Raw genomic sequence first — 12,647 nt, forward strand, 5'->3', positions numbered from 1 at the left:
ACTGTGACAGGTACAGATCTGCACTGGAACTCACATCACATCACTTCAAAAAAGGAATAGCTATCCAGATGTGACAAGTGAGGTTATCTGACAGCCTTTCTCTGTTGGCTTCCTTGGAATCTGCCTCGGATTTCAAGCCAAGGTCAGGTTTTTCTCATGGCAGCCCCTTGTCAATGACTGAACAAGGTGGTAGAATGGCTTTTTTTCTTTCACAAGTGTTACTCTCTTACAAACTTTTTGTTCTTCCATTCCTGTCTCAGTGCCTGCTTCCTGGAGAATCCAACTAGCAAATATTCTATTCTTTCTTGAAACTTAATGTTTCCTTTTAAGATTATTTTCCTTCATCCTAAAGAATTTCTGTGTTTATTTCAGTGCAAGTTTATCTGATATAATTAGCCCACTGGAAATTAGCACTCAGCTATTATATTATACAACAGAAAAAATAAAATGGAGAACAGGGGTGACAAAGGGAAAATATTTTATATTTTTGAAAGAAATTACAGAAAAGGAACTGACTTTGAAAAATGCACAAAAATCATTCACAGTATGAACAGAGAAAAGCCTGAGTTGTTCTAGGATGCAGAACCCAGGTTCTTTTAAAATTTTTATGAGGTAAATAAAAATATATGAAAATATATAAATTATATTCATTTTTGAAGTGTTGTTTTGTAATGGCATTTAGATCCATAGTCTCAAAGCAAGTAGAAGAGATACCTGAAATCCCTGTCTCTTCATCCCTTTTCCCAGTTTCTCAAACTACCGTCATTATCCCCACTCCCTCTTCACATGCCCCAAATCAGTTTCTTCCTGTGGTTCCATCTTAATTCAGTCTTCTGGAGTCACTTTGTCTTTAAATGTTTGCCTGATTCCTTTCTGTTTCTAACCATTTCTCAATATGTGTTATTTTTCTTCCCTCCATTGGATATGAGGAGCACTGTATAATAATATGTGATAGATGGAAAATAAATTTGAAGAATGTGAATCAGTAGTGACAAGTAGAATCAATCATTAGAAGCATCCTTATAAAAAACAAAGTTATGCCACTGATCACTTGACATGGTAGAAAAGTGACAGAAGAAATCCCAGAGCAAAGCAGGAGTAGATATACATGGAGTCATGGCCAGGAAGTAAAAAATGGGCTTTCCTGGCCTTAATAGGATGAAGATAACTGACAAATTGTCCTAGATTTTCTGTACAGGAATGGTCATTGGCTTTGTGTTATAACAAATCATGGCACCAGTAAATAGAATAAGTAGGAAACTAGTCAACTGCAATTACAGAGACGATTAATGAATTACACACATGCAGAAGAGGAGTGAAAAATGTGAGAGGATTGCACCAGTACTGTGCCGAACCATTGACAAGAGTATATAATTACCCAGTCCACAAGATGACCTTAGACCTCAGAATATTCTCAGTGTATTTCTGCTGAACTCATATCTCCCGTCAAGATGTCCTACAATTGCTGCTCTGGAAACTTCTCCTCCCACTCCCTTGGGGGCTACCAGTGCTAGCCAGGCTTCTCCCGTGGCTCCTTCTACCCCAGCAACCTGGTCTACAGCACTGACCTCTACTCTCCCAACACCTGCTAGCTGGACTTCTCTCTACAGTCAGGAGACCTGCTGTGAGCCCACCAGGTGCCAGACATCCTGTGTGGTGTCCAGTCGCTGCCAGACATCCTGCTACCACCCAAGGACTTCCACACTCTGCTGGAAAACTTACCCTGGGTCTCTGGGATTTAGGTTCAGCAGCTGCAACTTCCTGAGCTCTGGATCTGGAAACTGCTACTCATTAGGCTGTGGATCCAATGGCTTTAGACCCAGGGTTCCCTCTGTTAGTAGCTCTCCTCCATTCCATTTGTAACATTGCTGGGCTTTCTCCACTGGATATGAGATATCTGCATTAATATTTAATACTTGGAAATTAATTTTGGAGAAAAAAATGAATAGTCACAAGTAGTTTCAATCTTTAGAAGGCTTTTTAGAAGGCCAAAGCTATGCCTCTAACCAAATAAAAAAGAAAGATGGTACCATTTTGATCTCCACCCTTAGAAGGAATGCATACCCCAGCAAAGCCAGACGCAGATACACATGCAGCGTATACCAGGAAGGAGCGACATTCTTGGCTGTGATGGGATGGTCATTAATATAAAACGGTCATAGCATTTGTGACATGACTAGCTTATTGGCTTTGTGTTGTAACCAAAACTATTATAGCACCCATAAATACAACGTGTAGGGAACTATGCAGCTGCAATTACAGAAATGATGATTGAAGTAATACTATGCACATGAGGGAGCAGACATGTAGGAATGGTGACCTTGTAGCTGTAAACACCTATTTCTTAGAGTATATAAATACCACAGAATATTCTCAGTCTAATGCCACAAAATACTGTCAGTCTAATTCAGCTGAACTCACATCCCCTGTCAACATGTCCTACAACTGCTGCTCTGGAAACTTCTCCTCCAGCTCCCTTGGGAGTCATCTGCACTACCCAGACTCCTTCTACTCCAGCAACCTGGTCTATAGCACTGATCTCTACTCTCCCAGCACCTGCCAGCTGGACTCCTCTCTCTACAGTAGCTGTCAGGAGACCTGCTATGAGCCCACAATGTGCCAGCCATTCAGTGCGGTGTCCAGTCCTTGCCAGACATCCTGCTACTGTCCGAGGACCTCCACTCTCTACCATCCCTGTTAGACAATATATGCTGGGTCTCTGGGTTTTAGGTCCAGCAGAGGCTGCTCCCTGAGCTCTGGATCCAGAAGCTGCTACTCACTGGGCTGTGGATCCAGTGGCTTCAGACCCCTGGGTTATAGAGTCCAGGGCTCTCCTACCTTGGGCTATGGATCCAGATTCTGCCACCCAACCTATTTTGATTTTCGGCCTATCTGTGGATCTGGCTTCTAAAGACCAATTTGTTCAATGTCTAGATCTTTTGGTAGAATGACAACTTTTTTTTTTTTTTTTTGCGGTACGCGGACCTCTCACTGTTGTGGCCTCTCCAGTTGCGGAGCACAGGCTCCGGACGCGCAGGCTCAGCGGCCATGGTTCACGGGCCTAGCCACTCCGCGACATGTGGGATCTTCCCAGACCGGGGCACGAACTCGTGTCCCTTGAATCAGCAGGCGGACTCTCAACCACTGCGCCACCAGGGAAACCTCAAATGACAACTATTTTATTCTTACAAGAAACAACCCTCTTCATGGTCCCCAAAGACTGGCTGTTCACTCACTCTGCAGCCAGCCACCCAACCTAACTTACAGATTTGGTCTTGTAGAATGTAAAACTAAGTAACAAACCTAAACTTTAAATCATATACCTGCATTGGTGATGGAAATCATCCAATTATTAGATATCCTTCAAAATTTAACAGTATCTAATTAAGTAAATAAACACATTTATTCTGGCATCCATATATGTTATTATTATTAGACAGTACAAATAAACATCTCAAGAGCTATAAAAGCCTTGTTCTTTAAATCATGTGTCCTTATACCTCTCTTCACAGGAGAAGAAAATCACAAAAGTTAATGGATATGTATGGAATGCAGAGAGAAAGAATAAAATTTAGATATAGTTCTAGGTTTGCACATAAAACAAAAATTAAATATAAATCTAACTTGTGTCTGTATATTTTCAGAAAATACTAAATATAAATCTTAAATAACTTCTATTAAGTTCATCCAAAGTTGGTTGGTAGAAGTGACCGACTTTTTGAATCTCAGTAAGTACTTTTCCATGAAAGTCGTTTTTTTACAGCATGTAAGAAGGAAGCCAATTATTCTTGTTGTGAAGAATTTTGATTCAGGATGTGTGAGTTTTTATCTCTATGCTTTCCAGTGGCTCAGGCTATATATGGCTGAGAACCACAACCTTTATGTCAGCAAAAAATGGATATCCTTTTCTTTTACTTTTTTATAGTCATGTGCTAATCTTTTTTATAGGACACAGATTTCAGAAAATGGTACATTGCTCTTGGACACATTTTGAAAAGGAGACAAACCTAATAATAAAAGGGCATTATCTTTGTGTTGAGCTAAATAAACGTTCAAAGAGATTTTCAAGTAATTATTTCTTTAGAACTTTAAATAGCACTCAGAGGAACATAACTTTTGTGTGCTACATGTTTGTTTGTTTGTTTGTTTTTTAAACATGAGGCAATGGAAGTTCAAAGGGACTCAAGATCCGGCCAAAGATCCCAGTCTTACAGAGAAATTGATGTTCACAATTTTCCTAAAAGATGGAACCCCCTATTAAAAGCAAAAACAGAGGGCTTCCCTGATGGCACAGTGGTTGAGAGTCCGCCTGACGATGAGGGAGGCACGGGTTCGTGCCCCGGTCTGGGAGGATCCCGCGAGCTGCGGAGTGGCTGGGCCCGTGAGCCGTGGCCACTGAGCCTGCGCGTCCGGAGGAGCCTGTGCTCCGCGACGGGAGAGGCCGCAGCAGTGAGAGGCCTGCATACCACAAAAAAAAAAAAGCAAAAACAGAAGTAGTATAGGACAGAATCGAAAAAGTTTGGAAAAATAAAATGGAATGGACAAAGCAGAGAGATATAAAGTTACCTGGTATGTTCAGGGAATATATGGGCAATTAATTTACAATGGGCAATTAAATCATTTGGTAAATAGGTTTAGATAGCATTTGTAATGGCTGCACATTACTCCATCATTTTGAAGTTTGAATTTTGAATGACATTAATGACATTAATCCTAGGTTTCCTCTCCACCTATTAAATTTACTGGAACCAACTTCCAGTGATAATTCTCACACCAGATTTCTTGTCTATTCTAAATAATTTTGCATATATTGTAAAATAAATATTTTTACCAACCATCCTTATATATAGAAGTGTAACATAATATCATTTACCAAGTATAACTTTTGTCAGCATCAGAGTGGGTAGTTCAAATCACTACTAGAACGCTAGTAAAACTGGATAAAATAATCTGTGCACAAACACTGGAGCATTACCAGGCTAAGAACTGCTAGATCAAAATTAGGAGAGGTTTTAAGTCAAAAGAAATGTTGGTATTTGGACTGATTTCTTCCTAGAGTTGCCCACTAAATCCAAAAACGTCAATGGGCTCATAGTGTGAATGAACAGAATTAGACTCCCATGGCATTGTAAGGAACTGGGGATATTGGTAAACATTCTAGGATTTTGAAACATTATAGGATTTTAAAACTCCACTAGAATTTTAAGGGTATACAAACAGAATATGTTTCACAGGAACTGAAGTCAACCTTTGAATTACATCCATCTTGATGATATGACAATATTACTAATCTTACCTCAGCTTGGTACCTCCAGAGTAAATTCTTCTGCAAATAGACCTCTAATTACCTATAGTAATTGATTAAAAACTATCAATAATGCAAAAAAAGCAAGACAAGAACAAGAGACAACATAGAGTACAAACAAGTCTACAGGAGATCCAGATAATGAACATATTAGAAATATACACAAAAATAATTGTGGTTATTTTTCTTAAGAAATTAAAGACAAGTTTAAGAATTTTGACAGAGTGCTTGAATATATAAAAATGAAAATGAAAAATGCAAAAACTGTAAAATACAGTAACTAAAATGTACAAAACTCAAATGACTTCAAAGGCAAACTAAAACAGTCTGAAACTATGGGCCAATATCCCTCCCAGCTGAAATAAAATATAATAATGAGCTCAGATCAGGGAGTGTCAGAATACCTGGTCAAAGTATAGGCAAACTAGAGGTTCAATCAAGCTGATTAAAATTAGATGACATATATACACTAATATGCATAAAATGGATAACTAATAAGAACCTACTGTATAAAAAATAAATTAAATTAAAAAATTAAAAAAAAATAGAGACGGTGCCTGCCTAACTCAGTTATTAGAAGAACATTACTGATAAGCCCTTGACCCATCTAACATGCAGAAAAAAGGACTTACATTCTCTTGAAAACATTAAATCAAAATATTTTCATATATATATTTGTGTGTATATATGTGTATCAATTACATAATTATATAATCATATGTGTACAAAAATATAAATATTTATACTACAAGATACACTGTTCTTTTATATACAATGTCATAATGCAATAAAACAGTACAAAAAATGTCAGAAAGTATGTAAGTGTTACTGCCCCCATCAAAAGAATAACAATCAATAAGAGGAAATTCACATTTAACACACTTATTAGAATTAGTTGGCTAAAATGCTCATGATGGATATGTGAATAATTTAAGAAAAAGATGGATATAACTAATAAATATATAGGGAATTTTAAGAGATATGTACATTTAAAAACAACAACAACAACCTTATGGATATTCTCAAACAGAAAGTTAAAGATTTAAGCTTTTTTTAAAAAGTCAGCCTATATCAGTTCAAAATATCCTTCAAAAATAAAGAAAAAATAAAAATGTTTTCAGAAAAATTTTATCCTCAAAAATTTTCTGTAAAATAATTAATTTGACCCTGCCTGATTTGATCAACAATTTCCAGAAGTGGGTGCAGTTGAAAAAGTACTATAATCTATCAATAGCACTTCTCATATCAGAAAGAATTGGATCCATATCTAAGGAACACAGACTCACAAACAAAAAAATTTGCAAGTCAATATTTCCACGGTAAAGACCACACATATTTTGGAAATGCCCAGTTTTATAATTACGTTTTTTTCTTAAAAAAAAAAAAAGCTTCCCCTGGAAACCTACACTGTACAGAGTAATCAATACAAGGCTGGAGCTGGGTTGACCAGGTTCTGAGTTCCTGGGAAGTCTCCTTCAACTGATAACCCTCATCATTCACTTTAATACAAATGTAGAATTAAAGATGAAAATAAACTAGTAAAGAATGAGGCCATAAGCCTTGATTGGTGCAGAGGTTATGAACTAAGATTCTATACCCTTTGAAAACAAATGGATTAACTTTCCACTTTGTCTAAGAGTAGTTCTGCTCCCTGCTCATCCTGTGGTTACTCTTAAGTTTGCCAACAGGGCTATTTTGAGGAAGTGTTTGGAAAAGAGGGAGAATGAGGAAGGCTAAGATATTTACCTTGCCTACTGGAAAAAATGAAAAAAAAAATTAATTCTGCTTTGGAATATAGAAAAATAAATATTTTTCCAAATAATTATTTAAATTTTGTGAAGCTATTGGTTACTTCTTTTCTTATACGATGTTTCTTTTAAAAATTAAAATAATTGATTTTCTCAAAATCTAAATTTTGACCTTGTTTTTTTTCTCTGTTTTATATTTGACTTCTATTTCATTGATTTCTGTTCTTTCCTTTCTTATTTCTATCTTAAATTTACTTTTGGTTTAAATTGCTATTTTTTTCTAAGTTCCTCATATAAAGTACTAAAATAATTGATTTCAAGCTTTCTTGAATTGTTATATATATTTTAAAATCTAAAATTTTCCTTCTAAACAGCTGTACCTCTCAAATTTTACTGGGTTATATCATTATGCATTTTAAAATATTTCCAAATTTTCATCCATTTTTTTCTTTGAATTTTTATGAATGGTGTTAATTTACAGCCATATGAGGTTCTTTTTATTTAAAATTTGTAGTTTATTTTTATCTGATATCTACTGATTTCTCACCTTTTAAAAATGTATTGCCAGCAGTAAACTGAACAATAAACCAAATTTAACGTCTAATGTCACCATTTGTGATAGAATTTATTTCAATAGATTTTCTCCTCAAAATGAAATTCACATGAATTAAATGTAATAAACCCCTTAATTCAAAAACAATGTGGTGGTTTGTTATCTGTTTATTTTCTAATTTTGTTCTCTTGTCCATTTGTGGGATTAAAACAAAAGATCAATATTCCCCTGTGAATGGGCTTTGAAATCCTAACTCTGTGCAAGGTCTAAACTAATGTCTTCAGAATTTTAAGTGTCTTAATATGGTAATTTCCTGGAATTTCACTGAAGGCACAACTTTCTCTGACTATAAATCTCCGAAGCAGAGGAGAGCTGAATTCACTCATGAACAATTGACTATGTGTTTGTATCTGCAGAAGGACGGAATTAGGAAAAACAAGGAAATAATTTAGTTCATATGTTCCAGGTCATATAAAAAAAAGTAAATGAAGGATTAGTATACATTTGTAAACTTGAGGAAAAAATGCCTATGATCTTTCATTAACTATCATTGAATTAGCCTCATTTTGGTTGGCAAAAGTATCTGAATTTTTCATTTCAACAACCAGTTTCTAGTCTGATTCATTTCTCTTAAGTGTATGTAAGGAGGTTATGTCTAAACCTAGGTGAGATAAAACCAAAACAAATACATGGGCTGCTCTAGAAGCTCTAGAAGGGTCAGGTTCAGAAGGCATTTGTTTCATCTCAATGCCTTCCCAAGTCTCAAACTCAAAGCAGCTGAAAATGAGCTTCTAGAACTGCCCATATGTCCGTTTTGGTTGCCTCTCACCATGAAATTGGATACTGTTTGATTTTTTATGGTTATTTTCTAAGTTTTTATAAATATACATATAATTTCAGGAAATAATAAGTTGCTAAAAATATAACTTGCTGTAAATGAGCCAAACATAAAAATAAAATGCTATCTTTGTATAGAGCCAAGGAATCTAAAGAAATTTCCTAAGCGTTAGTATTTCATTATACCCTCAAGCAGACCTGCGAGGAATTTGCTCATTATATTTTAAGGTCCTTTTAGCATTTAAGAAGAGAGTGGCTCAAAGAGAACCAGACTTGCCAAAGATGGCATTTCTTTAAGGAAATGAAAATGTCTCACTCTCTTCCTAAGTACATTAAATATGAGTGACACAAGTAACTGTATAGATCCCCAAGCTGAACTTACTTATTGTACAGATGTAGAACTTGAGAACTAGAAGCATTCGTTTCTTGGTCTCTCAGGAAGTTAATGGTAAGGCTAACAACAGAACTCCTAATTCCTATTTCATTTTTTTTTTCTTTTGCAGTACGCGGGCCTCTCACTGTTGTGGCCTCCGCGGCATGTGGGATCTTGCCGGACCGGGGCACGAGCCCGTGTCCCCTGCATCGGCAGGCGGACTCTCAACCACTGCCCCTCCAGGGAAGTCCAGATTGACAAAATCTTTAAGGGGCAATATCAATTCATTTTGTTTTGTTTTGTTTTGTTTTGTTTTGCGGTACATGGGCCTCTCACTGTTGTGGCCTCTCCCGTTGTGGAGCACAGGCTCCAGACGCCCAGGCTCAGCGGCCATGGCTAACGGGCCCAGCCGCTCTGCGGCATGTGGGATCCTCCCGGACCGGGGCACGAACCCGTGTCCCCCGCATGGGCAGGCGGACTCTCAATCACTGCACCACCAGGGAAGCCCTCCTATTTCATTTTAATGTAATTTCAGTTGTGCCACGCGATCTCATCTTCTCTCCCCTTCAGTCATTTCTCTCTCTTCTTCTCCTCCACATCATCATCACCATCATCATCACTATTAGAATGCTTGGGAAATAGTCATGGTTTTTAGAGTATTACTGGGAAATCTAAAGGGATCAAAATAATGAGAGAAAATATAGAAATTTTATTTGGCATCCCTGACAGAAATTGAAATAGTAATATCGGATTGCTTCCCTATGAACATAACCATATTTTGTTTATAACTTCCATAAGTTTTGAAAATGTGATAATCCAAGTTATCCCCATATGCAAATGCCCACTTTGGTTAAGTTGGAGCAGCCTCTGATGATTAAAAATTACCTTCATATTTCAGATGTGAAAGTGGTTCTCTGGCCTCCGGAAGTACTCTAGTTAAAAAGCAAACTTACTTTTAAAGAAGAATCAGGGATAGTTTCAATAATATTTATACAGCCATAAAGTGAAGTACTCACACACAACTAGTAATTATAATGTTGGAAAGAATAAATTTGTAATATCACAACTGGTGCTGAAGTTAAATATAATAAAGTCTCATTTAAATATATAAGTATCAAAGTATAAAAACTTTTATCATTATTTCTCAAGAAACTGTCCCAATCCCATACAACAATCTAGAAACAGCCAACCCCTACCTCTGAAACTGAGCAGGGCCCTGTGGAGTTCCTGGGCACAAAAGCCTTTCTGTGTCCCCTTTCCTGAGTTCCAAAGGGCAGGTTCAAACCGTTGCTAATCAGGAAAAGGAGGGGATGCAGAGATAAGGGAAGAGCAGTCAAGAAACACCGGGTACAGACTTGGGGCAGAGTCCTGGTTCCCCCTCAAGGGAAACACATAACAATATATTTGAACTCTTCTGCAGAACTAAAACCACCACCAAATGGAAGATGTTAACTACTTGATGAAGCATTCTTCATTCCAGAGAAGGTCACAGTTCAACCCTCATCGCCTGACACCAGATGATCTCTGGATTGAGGGAATGTGGGCCCTGCATGCACCACGGTCCCTATTAGTAACCCCGCCCCTTGATTATAAAACTCCTTACAGCCACTCCCCTCCCCCCCAGTTCTTGGGACACACAGTTTTGAGGGCAATAGCCTGCTGTGTCCCCCTTTGCCTGGCAAAGCAATAAAGCTATTCTTTTCTACTTCACCCAAAACTCTGTCTCTGAGATTTAATTTGGTGTTGGGATACAGAGGCCAGATTCAAAGCTTTTTTTTTTTTAACATCCTTATTGGAGTATAATTGCTTTACCACAATGTGTTAGTTTATGCTTTAAAACAAAGTGAATCAGCTATACATATACATATATCCCCATATCCCCTCCCTCTTGCGTCTCCCTCCCACCCTCCCTATCCCACCCCTCTAGGTGGTCACAAAGCATGGAGCTGATCTCCCTGTGCTATGCGGCTACTTCCCACTAGCTATCGATTTTACATTTGGTAGTGTATCTATATCCATGCCACTCTGAATTTATCAGGATCAAGATAAGGTTTTCCCTATATTCCAGCAACAGGGACTCTGCGTCTTCAGTTCCTTACAAAAGCAGCCCTACTCTCTACCAGATTCCCATTATCTCCTTCTTAGATCCTGCCCCAACTAGATTTCTGATTTCCTCCTGCTGCATTCCTTGTCCTTCTGTTACACTCAATGTCCCTATGAAATTTGAACTCAGGGGTTCAGCTCCCAACCTCCTGCTGCCAAAGCAACTTTATTTCCAGGAATTGCCAGTCATCTTTTTACCAGCCAGCATGTGGTTCTTACTTCTGGGAATGAATGCATTTAGTTTCCCAGGAAACTCATCATGAGTCATTTCCATGCAATTGATTTCACCAATTTCTATTTATTTATTCTTGTCACATTAGTGATTATAGGTAACAGCTTTGTTCTCCCCCCGCAACCCGGCCTTAACTCCCATATTTTTTATTAGTCATGCCTCAGTAGTACCTTGTCAAACATCTTGTCAGCACCAGTCCTCAAAATAATATTCATTTAGCTCTGTTCTTAGGGAATGCAGGATGAACAAATGTTCTATTACATTTTTTTTTCAGGGAGAATGCATTCATTCATATACTTCTCTATATTAAGAAAAATTTAAAACTGGTTTTTAAGTGGGATTCCCATTTCTCTGAACTTACCAACTAGCAAGGTTAACCAAATAATAATTTAATTACAACAGTAAGTAAAGCTGTAAAAGAGCTGTTCTTCAACATATAAGTACATTTTACAATGAGACCTTAATAACAATCTGAGATGTTAACAAAGCTTCCCAGAGAAACTATTTTAGAAGCTAAGTCTGGAGAATGAGTAAAAATGGCTTGATCCAGGTAGAAGCTGGAGCAAAGGTACCCAATTAGATGATTGTACCAATCTGAACAGAAATAATAAAACCTATCATTAATGAAGGCAGCATATCCACATGTACCCATCCTACATTGCTATCTCTGTCTCTCATTTCTACATAAATTTCTCCTTTTAGTATAAACCAACTGAACTTCAATTCTTCCCTGAACACGTGTGTATTTTTCCCCTCTGCTTTGGTCATTTCACTTCATCTTCATATATTTCCCCTTATCTATTCTCATAGCTTTTGTGTTTTCGATATTTAAGAGAGTCTCAACTTTTAGATTCATTTTTAAATGCCATTTCCTTTATAATTCTTACATCATCAAATAAAAGTTTTCTTTCCATCTTCTGATATTGGAACTGAACTGAGTTACAGTGAAATTTAAAGAGTGAGGTAATAGGGATAATATGGTAGAGTGAGTCTGGCAATCTTGAATTAGACATTTAATTAGTCAATTACTATGTGTAAAGACCCCATTTCCTGATCTCAGGAGAGTTTGAAAATGGAATTCCCAGGCTCATGGGGATAACAGAGCAGGGATTTTGTTGCAAATGCCTTCTAAATGAACTAGATTAATAATATCAGTCATTTTTCACTCACTCCCTTGGTCAGATATACTTAGACACTATAAACAACAGGCTCGTAAAACTAAAAAGATACATATTTATCAATTGTGAATAGAGAAGATAGCACACTACTTACTCATATAAACACGCACAAAATCAGCCACATTACCATATTCCCACAACATTTCCAGTCATCATTGTACTATAGGTCTTAGCCAGAGCAGTAAACAAGAAAAACAAATAAAAGGCATAAATATCAGCAAGTGAATAAGAAAGTTGTCTTTATTCACAGGTATAATGATTGTCTACATAAAAAATCCTAGGAATGTACAAAATTACTACAGAAAACTCTATTTTACT

At 37.1% G+C, this 12,647-nt stretch overlaps 2 protein-coding genes across 2 annotated transcripts; both read left to right on the forward strand.

Annotated features, from left to right (window-relative positions):
* Positions 1-1,451: 1,451 nt before the first annotated feature.
* LOC132520317 (keratin-associated protein 23-1) lies at positions 1,452-1,765 on the forward strand. Its single transcript, XM_060149075.1, is given in 2 exon segments — positions 1,452-1,563; positions 1,566-1,765. Coding segments are annotated over 2 exon segments (312 nt in total).
* Positions 1,766-2,410: 645 nt separating this feature from the next.
* On the forward strand, positions 2,411-11,150 carry LOC132520318 (keratin-associated protein 13-1-like). The gene is given in 2 exon segments (XM_060149076.1): positions 2,411-2,886; positions 11,096-11,150. Coding segments are annotated over 2 exon segments (507 nt in total). The 5' UTR covers positions 2,411-2,434.
* Positions 11,151-12,647: the final 1,497 nt, after the last annotated feature.

This window comes from Lagenorhynchus albirostris, chromosome 5 (genome assembly GCF_949774975.1).
Source record: "Lagenorhynchus albirostris chromosome 5, mLagAlb1.1, whole genome shotgun sequence".
In the NCBI taxonomy this organism is placed as follows: Eukaryota; Metazoa; Chordata; class Mammalia; order Artiodactyla; family Delphinidae; genus Lagenorhynchus; species Lagenorhynchus albirostris.